Raw genomic sequence first — 20764 nt, 5'->3', positions numbered from 1 at the left:
TCGTGGTGCTTGTAGAGGGCAGGGCGGCTCTGGGTGTAAAGCGGGCCACGGATGGGTGCCAACAGCCCGCGGGTGGTGCCCCAGGGAACCCGGCGCTCCACGTCTCCCCTTCCTTTGCCCTACCCAGGGGATGGGCGATTAACAGAGAACTGGTCGGAGGATTTCCGTTTATGGTGAGGACCACGAAAGAACCCGCAAAGAGAAAGGAGCCTGGAGCCTCCTGGAGCCAAGGAAACCAAGCCTACAAACCAAGTGCTGCTGCTGCCCGTTGACCGCTGCCCACCGCCCGTTGACCTCTGCCCACCGCCCGTTGACCGCTGCCCACCGCCCGTTGACCGCCGCCCGCGCCAGGGAAGGCTCCATGAACTCCCTCGCGGGATGGTCGAAGATGCACCTGCGCCCCCTCGGTCTCCCCAGGCCCGCCAGGCAGGGGCGGTGGTCCATTCTCTTCTTCGTACAAAGTTACGCATTCGCTGCCATGAGCCCCTTCTGGACCCCAGAGCATCCCTCACTGCACGGTCACGGCCCGCGTGTTAAAGCAACCAACCCGAAGAACCTACTCCCCGCGGACGCCGAACGCACCAGGCCTCCCAGGGACCCCGCGTTCTGGTCCCCTCTCTCGGTACCACAGAGCCTTTCCACTGTGCCACCCCTCGCGCGACCCCTGCGCCCTGGGAGGGCTGGCGGCGCAGGGCTGGGGAGACCGCCCGGGAGCAGCCGCGCGGAGGGGCCGGGTCCTCGTCGTACCTGGGCACAGACACCGGGGCCACCTCCGCGGCCCTGAGGGCGCGCAGGAGGCGGGGCTGCGGGCCTCGGCGACCCCGCCCCTTCCTCCTCCCGGCCCCGCCCCTTCCTCCGCCGGGACCCCTGCTCCTCCGCGCGATGCCGCGCGCGCCCAGGTGCCGGGCCGTGCGCGCCCTTCTGCGGGCCAACTACCGGCAGGTGTTGCCCCTGGCCGCCTTCGTACGGCGCCTGCGACCCCAGGGCTGCCGGCTTGTGCGGCGCGGGGACCCGGCGGCCTTCCGCGCGCTGGTAGCTCAGTGCTTGGTGTGCGTGCCCTGGGACGCGCAGCCGCCCCCTGCAGCCCCGTCCTTCCGCCAGGTGGGCCGTCCCCGGGAAGCCTGGGCGGGCCCGGCGGGGTGATGGCGGAGGGGGTGGGGGAAGACGTCCCCGTGTCCCCCGTGACTCACGGATTGTCCCCCGCAGGTGTCCTGCCTGAAGGAGCTGGTGGCCAGAGTCGTGCAGAGGCTCTGCGAGCGCGGCGCGAGGAACGTGCTGGCCTTCGGCTTCACTCTGCTGGCCGGGGCCCGCGGCGGGCCGCCCGTGGCCTTCACGACCAGCGTGCGCAGCTACCTGCCCAACACGGTGACCGACACGCTGCGCGGCAGCGGCGCCTGGGGGCTGCTGCTGCGCCGCGTGGGCGACGACGTGCTCACCCACCTGCTCTCGCGCTGCGCGCTCTACCTGCTGGTGCCCCCGACCTGCGCCTACCAGGTGTGTGGGCCGCCGCTCTACGACCTCCGCGCCGCCGCCGCGCCTCGGCCCACGCGGCGAGTGGGCGGGACCCGGGCGAGCCTCGGACTCCCGCGCCCGGCCTCGTCGAAAGGCTGCCACGGGGAGGCCGGGCGACTCCTGGAGGCGCGGGCCCAGGGCACGAGGCGGCGTCGGGGAAGCGCGCAGGGACGACTGCCTCCAGCCAAGAGGCCCAGGCGCGGCCTGGAGCCCGGGCGGGATCTCGAAGGGCAGGCGGGCTACGGCCCGCAACGCGTGGTGACACCTACCCGAGACGCTGCGGAAGCCGAGTCTCGGGAGGGCGACGTGCCCGGGCCCTGCCGCCCCTTCCCGGGCGGCGAGCGGGGTGTCGGTTCCGCGTCCTGGCGGCTGTCACCCCCGGAGGGCGAGCCGGGTGCCGGAGCATGCGCTGAGACCAAGCGGTTCCTCTACTGCTCCGGCGGTGGCGAACAGCTACGCCGCTCCTTCCTGCTCTGCTCCCTGCCGCCCAGCCTGGCCGGGGCGCGGACACTCGTGGAGACCATCTTTCTGGACTCGAAGCCCGGGCCGCCAGGGGCCCCCCGCCGGCCGCGCCGCCTGCCCGCGCGCTACTGGCAGATGCGGCCCCTGTTCCGGAAGCTGCTTGGGAACCACGCCCGGTGCCCCTACGGTGCGCTGCTCAGGGCGCACTGCCCGCTGCCCGCCTCTGCGCCCCCGGCGGGGCCAGGCCATCAGAACCCCCGGGGTGCGGGCGGCCGCCCCGCGGAGACGCCGGCGGCTGCGCCCGCGGGCGAGGCGCGCTCGGGGCGCCTGGTCCGGCTGCTCCGCCAGCACAGCAGTACCTGGCAGGTGTATGGCCTCCTGCGGGCCTGTCTTCGCCGCCTGGTGCCCGCCGGCCTCTGGGGCTCCCAGCACAACGAGCGACGCTTCCTGCGGAACGTGAAGAAGCTCCTCGCCCTGGGAAAGCACGGCAGGCTCTCGCAGCAGGAGCTCACGTGGAAGATGAAGGTGCAGGACTGCGCCTGGCTGCGCGCGAGCCCAGGTGAGGCCCCCAGGGCTTTCCCGCACCAGGGGAGGGGGCGGGGTCTTCTCGGTAGCTCCCCATCCGCATTCTCGGCCTCTGACCCCGTCTCCCACCCAGTCTGCGTGAATACCGGACTTGATGGAGGTTCTGGGCCTGGGAAGGGGGAGTGGAAGCTGGGGACTCGCGGAGGGCAGGGCCGCACCTGCAGGCGGGGCACCTGGAGCCCCATTGGGCGTGGCTGCGGTGGTTCATCGTCCCTCTCTGACCTCAAGTTAACCGCCTTGAACCCTGCTCCCTGATAGAAGTGGGGGCTGGGCCGAGAACCCCCATGCCCCGGGGTCGGGAGGTAAGGCTCGGGGTTCCCCAGCCGGCTGTGGTCAGCCGTCTGCAGACCCAGTGAGTTTTATCGTGCGTCCACCAGGCCAGGGCCACTGATGGCCAGAGAGAAAGGACTGTGTCCTTGACCGAGGCGCCGGGCTGGGTGGGCACAGAGGGGAGAGCCGGCCGCCGGCTGGGCCCCAGGACAGTGGGCAGCCGCTGGGGTGCGGTGGGACTTTCTGTGAAACTGAGCCTTCAGCGTCCCTCCCCACGTGGCGGTCTGGGTTTGATGTTGGGGCTCCTCCCGTGCAGCTGCCGCCCAGCATGTGCGCAGGGCAGAGGCAGGAGCGACAGGCCAGCCCCTTCCGTACACCCCCGGGTCTGACCCCTAAACTCCTGAGACCCCGACTTATAGGAGACAGAGCCTCTGTGAGAGCCAGGTTTGGCCCCCTGGTGTTGACTCATGAGTCGACTTTCCTCATGAGTGTCTAGTGGCCCTTTTTACCTTAAAGTCTGTTTCCCTGCCTCCCCACTAGTCAGTATTTACCCCTTGTTTTTCGCGATCTAGTTTTTAACTTCAGCATCTTCCCATCTTGTGAGGATGCACAGTGTAGGTGTCCTATCGCAGCACTGAGCCAACGTTTTACGATTCTTTTCGACCCCGTCTGCCGCTCTTTACCGCTTTCCTGGAGTGACTGACTTACACTTTTCTGTGCTGATCGCCCGTCTGGGTGCATCTTTCTCATCTTCCCAATTTGCCCACTTTTCCCGTGTCCTTATTCCGTTTCTTGACCTGCACTTTCCGATGTGTGAGTGGGTGTCGCATCTAGAATTAGATTTGTGTTCTCCATTGCCCTCCGGGTGGTTTCCTTCCAACCGTATAAAGGTCTCGCCTGTTGGGATCGCATCACAGTTGAACTGTTTCCCCGCCCACCCAGCCGTGTCTCACATTAGACGTTGCTCTCCCTACTCCTGTGGATGTACTCAGTGTGGATGTGGCTCCGCCCCCTTCTCTCTCCTTCGCTGGCTATTAACCGTCCTACCCCGGACCCGCCTCCGGGCCCCCTTCCTTGTCCTCTGAGCCGGTTGCCGGCGGTGAGGCCCGGGCTCCGTCTGCTCTGAGGCCCCTGTGGCCGCCGTGCTCCACTGCCCGAGGGGTTTCCAAGCTCAGAGAGCTAAACCCCAGGGGACGGCGGGGCGGGCCCTCGACTCCTGCAGGCGTGTGTCCCGAGCCGGCAGCATCGGGCATTCCTCCGCATGCAGCCGCCTCTGCGTGCCCCTCCTGTTCAGCCTGGGAAAACCCCAGGCATTTCCAGCCCCTGCGGCCCAGTGGCGATGCCTTGAACTGCAACGCAGCCCCGACCTTGAGCCCCCCGTGTGGAGAGCAGCCCCGGTTCCCCCAGTTTGCATGCACACGGGACAAGTGCTGGGGCTCCGGCAGGAACGTACGTGGGCTACATGCCTCATTCAGAATTTTTCAGTAGCCACAAGAAGAAAGTAAAAAGAAAGGGGAACCTCATTTAAAAGCATTTTTTATCAAAGCGCAGTGATCCGGTTAGCATCTGTTTAGCCCGTGCCCCGCTGAAGCTCCTGGCCGAGTTACCCGCGTTCTCCTCTGCCCCCGGCTCCGAGTCGCCCTGGACTCGGAGGCCGTGGGCAGCCGTCCAGGCTCGTGGCAGCCGCAGAGGGCGAGCGCCGGCGTCTCTCCTCCCAGGGGCCCGCTGCGTGCCCGCCGCGGAGCACCGCCGGCGCGAGGCGATCCTCGGCCGCTTCCTGTGCTGGCTGATGGGCGCCTACGTGGTGGAGCTGCTCAGGGGCTTCTTCTACGTCACGGAGACCACGTTCCAGAAGAACCGGCTCTTCTTCTTCCGGAAGCGCATCTGGAGCCAGCTGCAGCGCCTGGGCGTCAGGTAGGCGCGGGGATGCCCGCGCCCGCGCTCACGGACCCGCCTGTCTGACGCGGTGCCTGGGGGCACCGTGAAGCAGGCCGCCCAGGGGCTGAGTGCTCGCGCGGCGGCCACGAGCTCTGTCCCCACCCGCCGTCTGTGTCCTCTGCGAAGGCCTGGGCAGCTGTCACTGGACGGGGACCCAGCCAGGGTGGGGGGGGCGGCCGCCTGAGACACCAGCCGGGCCTACCCAGGCGTCCCGCGAGAGGGGGAGGTGCCCTGGGTCAGGAGCGGTTCAGGGGTCCCTGAGCACGTGGGCCGGGGTGGTATCCGCCTCTGGAGGCCCTTATCGTGGGTCTGAGTGAAGGCACCCCATTAAAGGATTTCCTGGCATGTAAATGGAAGCGGGCAGCACCGCTCTTCTCGCAGGGCCCCTGCAGCCTGTCCCTGCCTGGCGGACACTCAGGTCCCACCACGGGCTTCCTTCGGGGCCACCAGCTCAGGGAGCATATTCCCCGCAATGGCCAGGAGGTGGGAGGACCCCTGCCCATCCCCGTGGATGGTTGTGGGGTAAAGGCTGAAGCTTATGGGTGACCAGGAGCCGGCTGGTCTGCAGGGAGACGATTCTGCTTCTCCCGGGGGCCCCACCAAGCACTCCCTGCCTGTTTCATGTGGAGGACATGGGGTCCCTGCCCACCAGCCTCCTTCAGACCCCAGAAGCACTTGATGGCCAAGCTGCCCACACTCACTCCAGACCCCAGAGTCTCCCCAGTGAGCCGTTCTCTGGCCCAAGGTCCTGTCCAGTCCTGGTCTGGGCTTTGTCCACCGGGAACCAGGCATGCTGGTCATGGGCTCTGCCCACTTCAAGGGCACGGGCGTCCACCAGGCTGACCTGCCCTGGCTGCCCATGGGCACCTCTGTTTCAGACAACACTTAGACTGTGTGCGGCTTCGAGAACTGTCAGAAGCAGAGGTCAGGCAACACCAGGAGGCCAGGCCGGTTCTGCTGACGTCCAGGCTCCGTTTCGTCCCCAAGCCCGGCGGGCTGCGGCCCATCGTGAACATGGGCTGTGTTGTGGGCGCCCCGGCGCCGCCCAAAGACAAGAAGGTCGCTGCTCGTGTTGTTCCGGGCAAAGCGCGTTTAAACCCAGGCCCAGTGGGTGTGGTCAAAGTCCCGAGGTGTCTGGTCCTGGGGAGCCAGGGGGTGTGGCCAGAGGATTCTGGGGTCCAGAGAAGGAGCTCCCAGTGAGGCCTGTCCTGCAGGGTGCCAGCCGGGCTCTGAGACACCTCTGTGCCCCCCGGCTCCTGGGCAGAGGGGCGCAGTGTGCTCTCTGGTTGCCGTGGCAGAGTGGCTACTTGACGGCTGTCACCAGCCTGCTGGGGTCCCCAGGACCCCACAGGACCTCACCCCCGTGCTTGGCCCCTGTGACTGTTCCCCTGCTGCTCCCCCCAGCCCCCTGCATCACCAGCAGCTCCCGCCCCTCCCAGAGCCCCCTGAAGCGATTGGGGTGGTTCTACCATTAGTGACAAAGAGAAGCCATCACTCTTGGTGGGGCTTGTCCACAAGCAGTGACGCATTGCTCACTGCGGTGGGGGTGGTCCCCCAGGAGGCAGCGTCCGTCCTTGCTGGGTGGGGGTACCAGGGGAGGGGAGGGACCCAGGGTGTGGCTGCTCACCTTTTCTATATGCGGTGTCTGTGATCCCAGGATGGGTCCATAGGGAGACCCTGGGGTCTCAAGTGGGTGTGGGCAGCTTGGCCGTATGGTTCTGGGGTCTGAGGGGGGCTGGTGCGCAGGGGGGAGCATGGAGCAGTGGACCTGCCCCTTATCGCTGGGGCTGTCTGACCCCAAGTTCCCTTGGGGACGGTCCCTGGGGCTGTCTGACCCTTGGTATCCCCTTGGGGATGGTCCCTGGGAGCTGTCTGACCCCGAGTCCCCTTGGGGACGGTCCCTGGGGCTGTCTGACCCTTGGTGTCCCCTTGGGGATGGTCCCTGGGGGCTGTCTGACCCCGAGTCCCCTTGGGGACCGTCCCTGGGGCTCTCTGACCCTTGGTGTCCCTTTGGGGACCGTCCCTGGGGGCTGTCTGACCCCGAGTCCCCTTGGGGACAGTCCCTGGGGCTGTCCAACACCAAGTCCCCTTGGGGACAGTCCCTGGGGCTGTCCGACACCAAATCCCCTTGGGGACGGTCCCTGGGGCTGTCCGACACCGAGTCCCCTTGGGGATGGTCCCCTTGGCTGTGGTCGCTCTGGTGACACTGCTGTTCTGGGCTGGACCTGCAGGTGCAACATCTCAGCGCCCGGGTCAAGACGCTGTTCGCGGTACTGAACTACGAGCGAGCGCGGCGGCCTGGCCTCCTGGGGGCCTCGGTGCTGGGCATGGACGACATCCACAGGGCCTGGCGGGCCTTTGTGCTGCCCCTGAGGGCCCGGGGCCCGGCCCCCCCACTCTACTTTGTCAAGGTGGGCGCCCGTTCCCACCCCCATGGAGAGAACCGGGCCCGCAGGTGACCCTATGGGTCCGTCCCAGCCGATGTGGGGAGTGACCGCCTCCTTCAGCCCCGTGTGTGCCGGGATGGGTCACCCCTGGTGGAGTCACGTCCATGTCCCACAGCTTGTCCTGTGAGCTGGAAGGCGGGGGACCCCAGCTCCCGGGGCAGAGGCTTTGTGCCTTTGGAGTACTCTGGGAGTGCACCCCACCTTGCAGGGGCTCCTGCCTGCGGGGATCCCCTCCAGGGAAGGAGACACCTGCTCAGACCCCTGTGCCTAACCCTAGTCGTCCCCTGGGCCCTCCGGGACACCAGCCTGCAGCTCAGAGAGGGCATGCAGGCCAGTCCTGGGGGTGCTGAGTTCAGGGGAGTGGGGGTCTCCCCATCCCTCATGTTCAATTCACCCCAGCATTCGCTGACGGCAGGTCAGGACTAGCCGGACCCAAAGCTCAGGGTTAGAGGTGAACGTGTCCTCAGGACCCCTGTTCCCACATAGGCGGACGTGGTGGGGGCCTACGACGCCCTCCCCCAGGACAGGCTGGCAGAGGTGATCGCTAATGTGCTGCAGCCACAGGAGAACGCATACTGCGTGCGCCACTGTGCCGTGGTCCGGACTGCGCGCGGGCGCATGTGGAAATCCTTCAGGAGACACGTAAGACCCATGGGGCTTGTGCAGTGCCGGGGGGCGTGGTCCGTGGGGCGGCGGGGTGGGGGCGCATTCTCAGCACCGAGGAGTCCCGAGGATGGCTCTTGCCGGTATTCCCGTCGGGTCCGCCCCTGCCCTAAGCCCCACAGCACGTGAGCTGTGCAGAGCGGGGGACCCTGACGGCAGCAGAGCCACACGGGTGTCCCGAGGTGTCCCCACGGTCACGCAGCAGGACCGTGTGTGCCCCGGGGGGGCGGGGCAAGAGGGCGTCCTGCCTGCGACTCGCAGGGTGCGCTGCCTTCTGCGCGCGCGTGCGTCATGGGGCAGGCGGCGGGGCCGCTCCTCCCCCCAGAAATGGGGGCCTCAGGCCAGGAGGAGCTGGAGGAGGACCCCGGGGCCACCGGGGCTGCTAGCGCTTGTCCCCCGCTCAGAGCAGCGTGTGTACGAGGAGGCAGGCTTGGGTGGGCTCCCCCGGAAGCCCTCGGAGAGGGCGCACAGAAGACCTGGCTACAGGCACCGCTGAGCGTGGTTTGTGAGTCCAGGGTGTGTGATGTAGGGAGCTTGGGTGTGTGACATGGGTGAGGCAGCTCCCACGGGACCCCCACTCCCACCCCGGGCCCCCCAGGCGGCAGGCTCACCTGTTTCTAACCTTGCGATGTGAAGCAGGCAAGCTCTCTCTCGGTCTGGTTTCGGGTGTCTGGGGCCCAGTGTGGCAGCCTCTGATGCCACCGGGCGACGCCCGGCCTTCTGCCGGGTGGGCTTTTGCGGATTGGTGCCGGGATGTGGATCCAGGCGGTTGCCAGCACCCCTGTGATGTGCTGTCTGTGGGGACAAACCCTCGTTCCTGTGGGCGGATTCCGGGCTTGTGTCATTTTAGGAGATGTCGCGGGAGAGGTGCCAGGTGCAGTCCCACGGGCCTCAGGGGGTCCAGCAGGCGGTGTTGGGGGCCGCCCGGTAGGACCACACAGGCCTGTGCTGGGACCGGGTCTGGGGGATCCGGCTCTGGGAACCTCGTCTGTCAGCCACCCGGATTGCACGTCCTCTGGGGGAGTTGGGGGGGCGCCTGTCCAGTCTCCCCATGTGGGGCCGGCTGTCTCCTTGGTCGTCTGTCTGAGGGGATGAGCCCCGGTCTGGGGACAAGCCTTGGGGCAGTCCTAGGTGCTGTCTCAGCCTACCCTGCCTGTGCCTTTGGAAGCAGAGTCTCTGTGAACAGATGTTTTTCACTCTGATGGACCCAGCTTCTCTGTCGTTTTGGGCTGAAACCGTGCTGTGCTTGAGCGGCCCGCCTGCTGGCTGCCTGACCCCAGTGCTCCGTTAGGACATCTGCCATTTGAGCCGCCGCATTCGGGCGGGGGCTGGCTTTTTAAATTAATTAACTAGACTGCCCCAGGTCTTAGTTCCAGCGTGGGGAATGTGGGTCCCTGATCAGGGCCTGAACCCGGGCCCTGCTTTGGGAGCTTGGAGTCCTAGCCCCTGGACCACAGGGAAGTCCCCGGGGTCTGTTTTGAACTAATTTTTGTGCTGATGCTTTAGTGTGTTCCGTCTCTTCTCCAGCCTGGACTCTTGCAGACCTGTCTTGTGGTTCACTTGTCTGTTCTTTTCTGTCTCCAGTTTTAAATGCATTTAACCAACCCTTAAGTTCGACAGCCTGTTTTGCAGGTTTAGAAGTCCATGCTGGTTTTTCTCACAGGTTCCGTCTCTGGTAAAATCCCTCAGCTTTGCCTCTGTTTTGTTAGCAGTGTTATCTTGACTGATTTTAAAAATTCCAGAAATTTGGCGCCTCCCCGGCCCCCAGGCAGGTTTCTCGTGTGTCTGAGCTGTCCTGCGAGAGGTTTTGGTCACACCTGGGCCTGTTTTTCCACAAAGCGCCAGACTTTGTGAATAGGAATTGTAACGTGTGGGATTGTGAGTTCTCCTCCAGGGTGGGTGGAGGTTCTCTGCCAGTGGAACTGTGACCTGAGTCCCTCAAGGGTTCGTTGCAGACTGTGGCGTCTGGCCTGCCTCACTTCACCTTTCCCTGGTGCCCGCTGCGAGGGGCCCCCAGGCCCAGCCCCCGGCTGCTAGGACCATGTGCTTGGCTCAGCGTGGCTCCTGGGGTGCTGAGTGAGGGTCCTTGGTCTGCGAGCCCCCCCGGGGATGCCCTCAGTCATTGCTGCTTAGTGGCCCTGAACCCCAGGGTCTTCCTGCTTGGTGGATCCTGGCCTTGGGGCGAGCTCGGGGGAAGGCAGATGCACCCCGAAAACCAAGACCCCACCCAGCCCGTCTGGGTCCGCACCTCCCCGCACCCCCAGCAGCCTGGCATTTCCTCCCTGGTCCGAGTGGCCGTGGCCAGCCCCCCAGGCTCTGACCCCTGCCCTCGGCCGGCAGGTGTCCACCTTCTCGGACTTCCGGCCGTACCTGAGGCAGCTCGTGGAGCATCTGCAGGCGACTGGCTCGCTGAGGGACGCTGTGGTCATCGAGCAGGTGGGTGTGGGCGCCCGTGCCCCTGCCTTCGGGCACCTCCTCCCGCTCCCGGGCCTCCCGCACCCCCGCCGGCCATGGCCCCTCTGCACTTTGCTGCCCGTCTTCTCCCTCCGTTTTGGCCTTGAGGCCACAAGAAGGCACGTCCGCCTCCTCTAGGAGGGCAGAGGGCTTGCCCCACAGACCTGCCTCCGACTGACCCCTGTGCTGACTCACTTCCTGTGTGAGTGGGTTCCCCAGCAGGGCTCCCTGCCGCCTCCCTCTGGGTGCAGCCCCGTCCCCTGGGCCACGCGCCGCCCAGAGCGGCGTCCACTCCAGCCCAGCGCCCGCCTGCCTCCACAGAGCTGCTCCCTGAACGAGCCTGGCGGCAGCCTCTTTGAACTCTTCCTGCACCTGGTCCGCAACCACGTCATCAGGATCGGGGGCAGGTCAGTCTGGGCCCCGCCTGCCCGGTCAGCACCCGGGAGGCGCCACAGCCCCGGGGCCAGGGCGGCAGCACATGGCCCCCCCACGTATGGGACGTGCTCGTGGTCAGAAGCCACCTGGTCATTCTCCGAACGTGTGTGAATGCACGCCTGGCCTGGTGGCGCCCGTGTCAGACCCCTCTGCGTCCGGGGGGTCGCAGGGGTCTAGGGGCCTTCGGGCTCGTGGCCACGGCCCTTACAGGTCAGTCTAGACCCTGGGTCCTTCTCAGGGGTTGTGAATGTGCTCCAGGCTCAGGGGACTTTCTGGTTAAAGGATGTACCTTCGTTATTATTACGTTTGAAGTAACTACAATGTTTGTGGCAAAGCAGTTCCAGTAACATATAAAATAACACATACCCCTGGGGAGGCACGCGTGCCCACTGCAAATTCTGACAAGAGCACACGTCTGCACACGTGTGGAAATGGCACCGCGGGAGGAGATCCTTCTCTGCGGGAAAGGCCTGGAGCCTGACACCTCCCCAGCGCCACCACCCCTCGTGGAGCAGGGTCCTGCTGCGTGTGGCCGGGCGGGCGTGTGGCAGGGCTTCGTGGGGTGTGTGACAAATGTGTTGATGCGCGTTCCCCCAGGTGGGAGTGGCGTGTGCACACCTGTCTGTGCATGTATGATGTGAAGGTGAGGCTCGCCATGGCTGGCCCGCCTGCTGACCACCTCCTGCCCCCCAGGTCCTACATCCAGTGTCAGGGGATCCCCCAGGGCTCCATCCTGTCCACTCTGCTCTGCAGCTTCTGCTACGGGGACATGGAGAACAAGCTCTTTCCCGGAGTCCAGCAGGACGGGTACGGCCCCGTGCCGGCGCTGTGCCGGCGCTGTGTCGGCGGGCGCACCCCCGTGTTGGCGGGTACAGACCAGTGTCGGCAGGCGCAACCCCGTGTCGGTGGGCGCGGCCCCGTGTGGGCGCATACACTGCAGTGTCGGCGGGCGCGGCCCCGTGTCGGTGCCTACGCCCCAGTGTCGGCGGGCGCTGCCCCGTGTCGGCGGGCGTGACCTTGTTGGGGCCCCCTGTTTCTGGTCTTGGGTGCAGGTGGGGCTGCACGGGGCTGGGGGGCGGTGCTCAGTAGGCCTCCAGCAGGGAGTGAGCGTGGCTTGCAGCCTGGCCGGGGCGTCTGGCCAGCACCGAGCCCATCAGCTCCCAGCCGGATTGCTGGGCCCTGCTCGCCCTGGCCGGAGCCAAATCCTACGGACACTGGTCTGTGGTGGCTTCTCTGGAGAAGGTCCCTTTATTTGCGTCCGGCTGAATTCAGACGTTAAGCCTCGCACCGTCCGCCCGCCCCCGGGAGGACGCTGCGTGCGGGCGCACGGCAGTGTGTTCAGGGTCTGCCCTCGCCGTGGGGTCTCTCCGTGCCCAGGGTGCTTCTGCGCCTGGTGGACGACTTCCTGCTGGTCACCCCTCACCTGACGCGGGCCAGAGACTTCCTCAGGTGAGGTCCCCCGTGTGTGTCTCTGCCGCACCTCCTGGGCGTGTCCTGCAGGCGTGTGAACACGGTCCTCCCGGGCGTCCCTGAACCTCCGGGGAGCGTCCTGCAGTGCGGTCCCAGGGCTCCAAGAGCCTGGCGTATGGTCCCAGCGTCCACTCACGCTTCAGGGCCGATCCTTGGGCCGCCCCTGCTCCCCTCCCCTGCCACCGGCCACCCTGGCCCCTGATCACGAGCAGCCAGTCGCCCCGAAGCCTGGAGGCCAGACTTGGGCTGTGTCCAGCCTTCCTCGGGGGCCCGCGGTCCCAGTCCGCCCTCCACACCCTGCCTGCCTCTCCGGGTGCCGGGCAACACTGCCCAGCGCCCCCGAGACACCCAGTGCATCCCATCCATGCGGCACTCACACGGCGCCCGGCCCCAGGACGCTGGTGCGCGGTGTACCCGAGTACGGCTGCCAGGTGAACCTGCGGAAGACGGTGGTGAACTTCCCCGTGGAGCCCGGGGCCCTGGGCGGCGCGGCGCCCCTGCAGCTATCAGCCCACTGCCTGTTCCCCTGGTGCGGCCTGCTGTTGGACACCCGCACCCTGGAGGTGCACGGCGACCACTCCAGGTGAGCGATGGGGCCCGAGGCCCTGGGGCTCAGAGGCCACACAGAGGGTGGCGGGCACCGACGCTCTGAGGCAGCGGTTTTCCGGGCGTTTTCTATAAAAGGAAACTGTGTGGCGGGTTCTGGGGTGAGCGTGTTCCTGGGGAGGCGTGTGGTTGTGACCCGGAGAGGAAGGACATGAGCCCCAGGTCTCACTGGGCTCTGGGCTTCGGGGTTCCCTCTGGTCCGTCGGGGACAGGGCTTCAGGGCACATGGTCAGCTCTGTTGGCGATGTCACGGGTCCCTCCCTGGCCGATCCCTCCTGGGGCCTCGCCGGGGCATGTGGATGCATCTGTCTGCGCCCCCAACCCCGACGTGGTCGCCCTCTGTGTTCAGCATCTCAGCGTCTCTTCTTGGGGCACCTGTCCCAGTGGATTACACACCCCTCCCTTTCGCTCTCATTTTGCCTTAATCACCATCTCAAAGGCCTTGTCCCCGAACGGTCGCGGGGGCCGGGGTTCACCCTGTGACTTTGGGGACACAATTCAGCCTCTGGTGGCCCTCTCCGCATCCCCGCCCTCAGAGCGTGCAGTGAGCCCCCGCTATGCACAGACAGGGAGGGGCTGAGGAGAGATGTGGATGCAGGCGAGTCTGCTGCTTTATGAGTAACGAGCAGTTTCAGGGCAGTGCTAGATGGGGCTACCCTGTCCTGCGCTGGTAGCCCCGTCCTGCTGGGGAGCTGGGGTCTGTCCCCGGCCCCTCACCAGGCACTCCCTGGGAAGACGCAGGGGCGGATGCTTTTCATCTGTGGTTCCGTGTGTCCGTCTGCTGGTCCCGACACCGCCTCTTATGTCCATGCACTGACCATACCAGCGAGTCGTGACCCGCCCACCGTCGTGTCTGGCTGCCTGTGACGCTGTGACCGTGCAGGGGACGGGCGGCCTTCCTGGCCAGTGTAGCTGAGAGGCGGGGCATCCGAGTGTGGGTCAGTGTAGGGTGGACACACGCGCTTCCCGGGACCCCGTCCTGTCTCACAGTTACGCCCGGACGTCCATCAGAGCAAGTCTCACCTTCACCCAGGGCTTCAGGCCCGGGAGGAACATGCGTCGCAAGCTGTTGGCGGTCTTGCAGCTCAAGTGCCACGGTCTCTTCCTGGACCTGCAGGTGGGCGGTGGGTGGGCATGTGTGTGCAAGGGCATTAGTCATCATGTGCGTGTGTGCTTGTATACATGTGACCGAGCGTGTGGGTGTGCATATGTGTGCAAGGGCATTAGTCATCACGTGTGTGTGCTTGTATATGTGTGACCGAGCATGTGGGTGTGCACGTGTGTGCAAGGGCATTAGTCATGTGCGTGTGTGCTTGTGTATGTGTGACCAAGCATGTGGGTGTGCACGTGTGTGCAAGGGCATTAGTCATCACGTGCGTGTGTGCTTGTATACGTGTGACCGAGCGTGTGGGTGTGCGCGTGTGCCTGTGTGTGAAAGAGCATTAGTCATCATGTACGTGTGCGTGTGTGTGACCGAGCGTGTGGGTGTGCACATGTGCACGTGTGCCTGTGTGTGAAAGAGCGTTAGTCATCACGTACGTGTGTGTGTGTGTGACCGAGCGTGTGGGTGTGTGCGTGTGCCTGTGTGTGAAAGAGCATTAGTCATCATGTACGTGTGTGCTCGTGTATGTATGACCGAGCGTGTGGGTGTGCCCGTGTGTGCATGTGTGTGCCCACAGCCCTCGCCCGCTGTCCTGGCCTGACCCCTGCTCGTCCCCGCGGGGCGGGGCCTCTGTGGCCTCAGCCGTGGAGCCGTGGGGTCTGGGCCGTAGTCCGGCCAGGCTCCCACCCTCGCCCTTCCTGTGGGCCTGCCCACACTGCCTCTGAGGGCCCCCGGGGACCTGGTCGGTTACCCCGGAGAGGCCACTGGGCTCTCATCAGGGCAGTCCTTTCTCCTGCTCCACATGACGTGGCTGTAAAGCAAAATCAGAAACACAGCCAGAGGCATCACCGACGTTTCCTTCTCTCCCTTCCGCAGGTGAACAGCCTCCAGACGGTCTTCACAAACGTTTACAAGATATTCCTGCTGCAGGCCTACAGGTGCGCCTGTGGGGGGTGAGGCCTCAGCCGCAGTGCTGCGCTCGCCCGGGGCCGCCCGGGACCTGGGGGGCATGCCGCTCCCCCTGCGAGGAGGCAGCCTCTGCGTTCTTGGTGTCCCCGACCATCCCGGGACGCTGCTCTGTCCCCAGGGACCGCTGGGGGGCCTGGTCCGCGGGGGTCGGTGCAGCGGGAGGGCTGTAGGTGGGGGGCGGTCAGGGAGCAAAGGTCAGTGCATGCAGTGGCCCCCAGCCCTCAGGTGCCCCCCAAGGGGGCCAGCGGGAAGCCGCTCCAGTCAGAGCAGACCAGCTTCCGGAACATTCCCTGCCCTGGGACCATGCACCCCTCCAGGAGCCAAGCCGGGGCACAGGCAGCTGACCGTGGAGTCCGGGGCTCATCTACCCTTGACCAGGACCCCTTCCCGCCCGCCGAGGGGACCCCGAGCCAGGCTTGTCCTGCGTGGTCTCCAGGGAGCCCCACGCGAGCGGCTCGGGGGGCCGTGTCCTGATGGGGCCACCGCCACCAGGTTCCACGCCTGCGTGCTGCAGCTCCCCTTCAGCCAGCCGGTCGGGAGCAGCCCCGCGTTCTTCCTCCGGGTCATCTCCGACACCGCGTCCCGCGGCTACGCCCTCCTGAAAGCCAGGAACGCAGGTGCTTGGGTGCCCTGGGCTGAGGGTCGGCGGGGGGCTGGGACTCTGGGTTCACGCCCCCCACGCCCCATGGGGTGGGAGACGGAGCTCAGGCCCTCCGTCGGCCCGTCCTCCGCCTCTGGCCTGGAGTGACTGGGTGCCTGGGCACCGGCTGGGGGTGCTGCCCCGTGCACCCTGCCTGCTCGCGGGCAGCCCTCCTGCCCTGGCGCCCTGGGCACTGGGTCAGCCAGGCCAGCGGGCAGCAGGAGGCCCTGGGCCACCCTTGCTCATGTTGGGGAGGAGCCCACTGAGGGGCCCCCATGTGCTTTGGGGTCTCCAGCCCTCAGCTCTGCTGCGGCCTCGTCTGGGGCTTCACTGACGCGTCTGAGGTTTCGGCTGTGCGGTCTGTGAGGTCCTGGGTTTCGCAGACTTCCTGTCAGTATGTCTGTGGAGGTTTCTTGGAGAAGTTGAAGAAAACGTGTCAGTTGTCAGAATTCCCTGGGGTCCTATTGGGGCGGCCCCTGAAATGAAACGGCCAGTTTACGCCCCACCCCTCGCATTGTCCCCAAAACCGCGCTGATGCTCTCCACCTGGAGGCCCCCCAGTCTCCCCGGTACAGCATCAGGCGGGGCCTCAGTCTCCCGTGTCCCCAGGGGTGTCGCTGGGGGCCAGGGGTGCCTCTGGCCCGTTCCCGTCTGAAGCCGCGCAGTGGCTGTGTCTCCACGCCTTCCTGCACAAGCTGGCTCGCCACCGCGTCACCTATAGCCGCCTGCTCGGGGCCCTCCGGACAGGTGGGTGTGGGCGGCCACAAGGCACCCGCTTCGAACAGGTGGGTGGGTCCAGGAGCCCCCAGGAGCCAGGGTCACAGCCCCGCCTCGTCCAGGGCATGCCCACCCGGGTCATGCTGCCTCTCACTGCCCTTCTCGGGGTCTCTTCCCTCGGCGTCTGCCCACCAGCCCCCCACCTGTGTCCCCCTGGGCACTGCCCAGCTGCCCCCGTGGCCCCGGGAGTGAGGGGGTGTCTGCCCCTGCTGAGGTTCGCACCCCCTAGCCCGCCAGCGCACAGGGGTGTCTGGCCCAGCGTGGGCGCCTGCGTGGCCTCAGCGCTGTGCCTGGCCCCGGTGAGCGGCAGTCTCTGGTGGCCTCCGCGAGGGGCTCTGAGTCCAGTCCCCCCCTGCAGCCCGAGCGCGGCTGCACCAGCGGCTCCCGCGGCCCACGCGGGCCGCCCTGGAGGCGGCGGCCGACCCCGCCCTGACCGCGGACTTCCAGACCATCTTGGACTGACAGTCAGCCCTGCCCACAGCTGAGGGTGAGCTCCGGAGCCCATGGGTGAGGCCCGCTCCACGGCAAAGCCTGGGCCCCCCGAGAGCCCTGGAGCGAGGAGCCGGCCCCCACATCCTCAAGGGAGTGGGGCCGGTGCCCCGTGGCCCTCCAGAGACCGTCCATCTCCAACAGCTGACCGCCAGGCCCGGCAACACGCGGGAGAACCTGGCGGGGTGGCAGGGCGTTGGAACAGGAAGTTGGGGGGTTGTCATCCCTGCCCCCTGCCCTGGAGAGAGGACACACGTCTGTCCAGTGGCACGGGGGGGCACTCGGGGGCTGAGTGGGCCCTTCCTGCCGCTGACCGCACCTGCGCCCCGCCCGGCACTCGGGCCACGCCTGCCCCCCTCCACCCCCCGCTGAGCTCGAAGTCCAGCCTGCTGGGCCTTCCCTGCAGTCAGCTGCTGGGGGCCCCACCCTCGCCCTGGTCTCACCGCCCCCCCCACCCCGCGCCACCTGCCCCCCTTACCTCCGTGGGCAGCTGGTCCCCGCTCAGCACCATGCTGGGATCGTCTGTGCCTCCTCCTACCCCGCACTGACCCCAACTCACCGCAGCACCGGGAGCCAGCGGGCCTCTGCCTGTCGTCTCCACAGCTTGCCGTTTTTCTCTGGATGTTTGTGTTAAAAGGCATATCCGTCAGTACTGGGTTCTGTGGTTATAAAAACGCACACCCGCTGGGGTGTCAGATGCTCCTGGGTCCCTGGCCTGGCAGGAGTCCGAGGGGGCCTCCTGGGGGCGGGAGGTGGCGGGAGGGGCTGGGGGCCCGGAGAGGATGCCCCTGTGGGGCCGGCCCAGCACCCATCCTGCCTGCAGCGGCCCTGGCCACGCGCTGGGCACACTCGGGAGACGGCGGACCCAAAGATTCCGAGGTCTAGGACCCCTGACCCCACCCATCCCTTCACAGCGGGCCCCGGACTCCTTGTCTCCCCAGAGGGCCCGTGGACTGGACGGCACGGGCCGTGGACACGGGGTCCAGGCGTGGGCCTGGCCCTCCCCCAGGTGTCTGTCCCCTCACCGGTCCCCACGAGCTGGACCCGGGCAGGCGGACGGGCTCGGCGGCAGCCGCTGTGTGTCCGCGCAGGCTTCCCCCCCTCGTCACCTGGGTGACCCTGCCTCTCCCCATGTGTCCTGACCACCAGGGGCTCCTTTGCTCACGTGCCATCCTGTCCGCTGAGCTGGACTCAGGCGGAGCACCTGCAGAGAAGCAGGACAGGCCTGGGGTGGGGCACGCAGAGGTGGAGGCTCCTTAGTGGGGGCTGCTTGGGTGCCTGAGGGTGAGACCTCTGGGGGTCACACGGGGCTCCAGGCCAAGGGCTGTGCTTTGGGGGCCACGTGGAGGGCTTGGGGCGGACAGGTGGCCCTGAGGTTGTGGAGAGGTGCGGCCAGCTGTCCCAGGAGGGCTGGGGCTCAGGCAAAGGGCAGGTTTCAGCCTGAGCCCTCTGGTTGTGTGGGGTGGTGAACCACACAGCTGCTGGGTCCCTGGTCTGGGAGGGTTGGTGAACCACACAGGTGCTGGGTCCCTGGTCTGATGGGGGGTGAACCACACAGCTGCTGGGTCCCTGGTCTGGTGGGGTGAACCACACAGGTGCTGGGTCCCTGGACTGGGAGGGTTGGTGAACCACACAGGTGCCCCTGCCCCAGTCTCTGGCTCAGCAGGTCTGGGAGTGTGAATTTTAAAGTCCCACATGCTGCTGAGGCTGCTCTGAGGGGTGGGGAGGTTGGAGGCTGCCCTGGGGACCATCCCCCCTTGCAGTGGCCCTGGGGGCAGAGCAGACAGTGGCTGTGGGGCCAGGGTCAGGGTCAGGATGCTGGAGGTGGGTCGGGGGAGGTGGTGGGCGTGCGGCTCAGCCAGCAGGAAGAGGGCTGTGAGGTTATGGAGGGGCTTGTGTGAGAGTGGGGGTCCCCACCTCAGCCCCCTGTTGGAGGCCTGTGTGTCGCCCCAGGCCCAGGTCTGTGGGGCACCCCCCCACCACCCCCTGGAGAATCCATCGTTGGGAGCTGCTGTTGCTCATCAGGACAGTGGGCCTGGCCTGACCTGTTCTGTCCTCGCCCTTAGACCCCTGCGGGCATGGGAACAGGAGGCACAGTGCAGGGTGCCGTCTGGGGCAGCTGGCCACCCTGTGCCCGGCACAAGCTCCAGAGGCATTTTGATGACAGTGACTGGTTCCCAAGGCTTCCTTCTGGGGTGTTGCTGACGGGGCTGTGCACTGAGGCAGACGCTGTCAAGCGTACCTCGGGTGGGGTCGTGGGAGCCGCCGCTTCAGCTGAGCGCGGGCGCCCGGCGCCGGCCGGCCGAGTTCATGGCTGTTGCCTGTTGGCTGCCACAGCCACAGGCTGCGTCCAAGTGCCCGGGCTGCTGCATTCGTTTATGATGGGCCCAAGTCCAAAAGCACGTCATGAACGGTGAAGGGCGGGCCCCACGCGCCGCGTGCCAGCCTGGCGGTGCCCCCTCTGGGGAGGCCTGGCTTGCTCAGGGTGCCAGGTGCTTCGGGCAGCGGGAGGTGACCAGGACCCCTCAGCTGCATCCCGCTGATTCCCACCAGCCCCTGCAGGCTCCCTGCGCCCTGCAGCTCTTTCTGGCATTTCCATAAAGGCCAGTCATCACTCAGCTTTCCAGCATCCACATGCCTCTCAAACTCTGTCTACTAAATGCATTTTGTCCCAATTTTACTCAAAATCACTTGTATTTTTCCTGAAGTGTAAAACCCTTGGAAAGGGCCTATGTTCTGGTTGGGCTCAACTAAGACTTCACTTTGATTTATCATTTTTAAAACTGCCATGCAGTTCCTCAGGGTGGAACGTGAAAATGATAGAATTCTGGGAAACAAAAAAAGTCGAGTTTTTCAGGCTTCCCTAGAGCTAAACGGGCTTCCTGGTGGCTCAGCTGGTGAAGAATCTGCCTGCAGTGTGGGAGGCCTGGGTTCTATCCCTGTGTTGGAAGGTCCCCTGGAGAAGGGAACGGCTACCCACTCCAGTGTGCTTGTCTGGAGAATCCCATGGACAGAGGGGCCTGGCAGGACTGAGCGACTTTCACTTCACTACCTCTAAACTGCATGTGAAGTAGACCCTCAGGAGCCCCCACCTCTGTGCTGCCAAAAGTCAAGGTGAGAGGGGAGTGAGGAGGAGGCAAGAGAGAAGGCAGGGCACAGACCACACCTTGGGGGCCCCAGCCCCACGTGCCTGCCCCCCCTCCCTGCCGTAACCCTGGAACATGCTGGCACCTGGCCCTGGGAGGCTCACTTGTGAAGCTCAGTGTGGGGCAGAGGGCTTCCCAAACCCCACAGCTCAGAGTTCTCCAGGTGCTGGTGGGAGGCAAGGTGGTGACCCCCAAACATGCCCAGGGACCCGGACATCTGAACCCCAGAACCCAAGAGCCCGTCCCGGACGTGGTGGAGGGGCATTAGAGTGCCGGGGGATTAGTGATCATCAGCTGGCCTGTGGTGGGACGTAATCCGGACCCGCCTCATGGGTGGGCTAGTGTGAGCCTGGGGTCCCTACACACGGAGGACATAGGCTGAGGCAGACAGCTGTGTTGGCGCTTCTCTGGAAGAGGGGGCCCTGAGTCACCAAGGGCAGCATGGGGGTGAAATGCAGGCCCACCCACTCCACGTGGCTTAGGGCTCACTCCGGGGCAAGCTTGCGCTGACCCGGCTTTAATACCCACTCCCCGTAGGCAGGCAGCAGTGACCAGCCCCATTTACTGGGTCCGAGGGCCCCATAACGGTGCTGGCCTCCTGCGGGGCCATGTCTGTGGGCCTCCTTCAGCACCACGGACAGCTCTCGCCTGCCTGGGGCTGGGCGCAGAGGGATGTGCTCCCAGCGCGAGGCGGAAGACAGGCAGGTTTTCCGGAAGCCCAGCTGTGTGTCCAGGGCCCCTCAGGACTGTCCCTGGCTGGTGCGGGAGGGCCAGAGCGCAGGGGGGCGGGTGGAGGCGAG

At 66.2% G+C, this 20764-nt stretch overlaps 1 protein-coding gene across 3 annotated transcripts; it reads left to right on the top strand.

Annotated features, from left to right (window-relative positions):
- The first annotated feature begins 872 nt into the window (after positions 1-872).
- On the top strand, positions 873-17303 carry TERT (telomerase reverse transcriptase). 3 transcript variants are annotated; one of them, XM_043488676.1, is made up of 16 exons: positions 873-1101; positions 1207-2533; positions 4548-4743; positions 5646-5826; positions 6999-7178; positions 7701-7856; positions 10218-10313; positions 10653-10738; positions 11460-11573; positions 12144-12215; positions 12631-12819; positions 13833-13959; positions 14821-14882; positions 15406-15530; positions 16162-16299; positions 16688-17303. In XM_043488676.1, the coding sequence occupies exons 1-16, from the start codon at positions 883-885 to the stop codon at positions 16789-16791; spliced, it is 3372 nt and encodes a 1123-aa protein (XP_043344611.1). In that variant the 5' UTR covers positions 873-882; the 3' UTR covers positions 16792-17303. The 3 variants fall into 3 exon arrangements, with proteins under 3 accessions (XP_043344611.1, XP_043344610.1, XP_043344612.1); XM_043488675.1 differs by having other exon boundaries at positions 16162-17303; XM_043488677.1 differs by lacking the exons at positions 16162-16299; positions 16688-17303 and having other exon boundaries at positions 15231-15542.
- Positions 17304-20764: the final 3461 nt, after the last annotated feature.

Source organism: Cervus canadensis, chromosome 16 (genome assembly GCF_019320065.1).
Source record: "Cervus canadensis isolate Bull #8, Minnesota chromosome 16, ASM1932006v1, whole genome shotgun sequence".
Lineage (NCBI taxonomy): Eukaryota > Metazoa > Chordata > Mammalia > Artiodactyla > Cervidae > Cervus > Cervus canadensis.
Note: the sequence above shows the minus strand (reverse complement) of the source record. Positions and strands in the feature narration are given on the sequence as shown.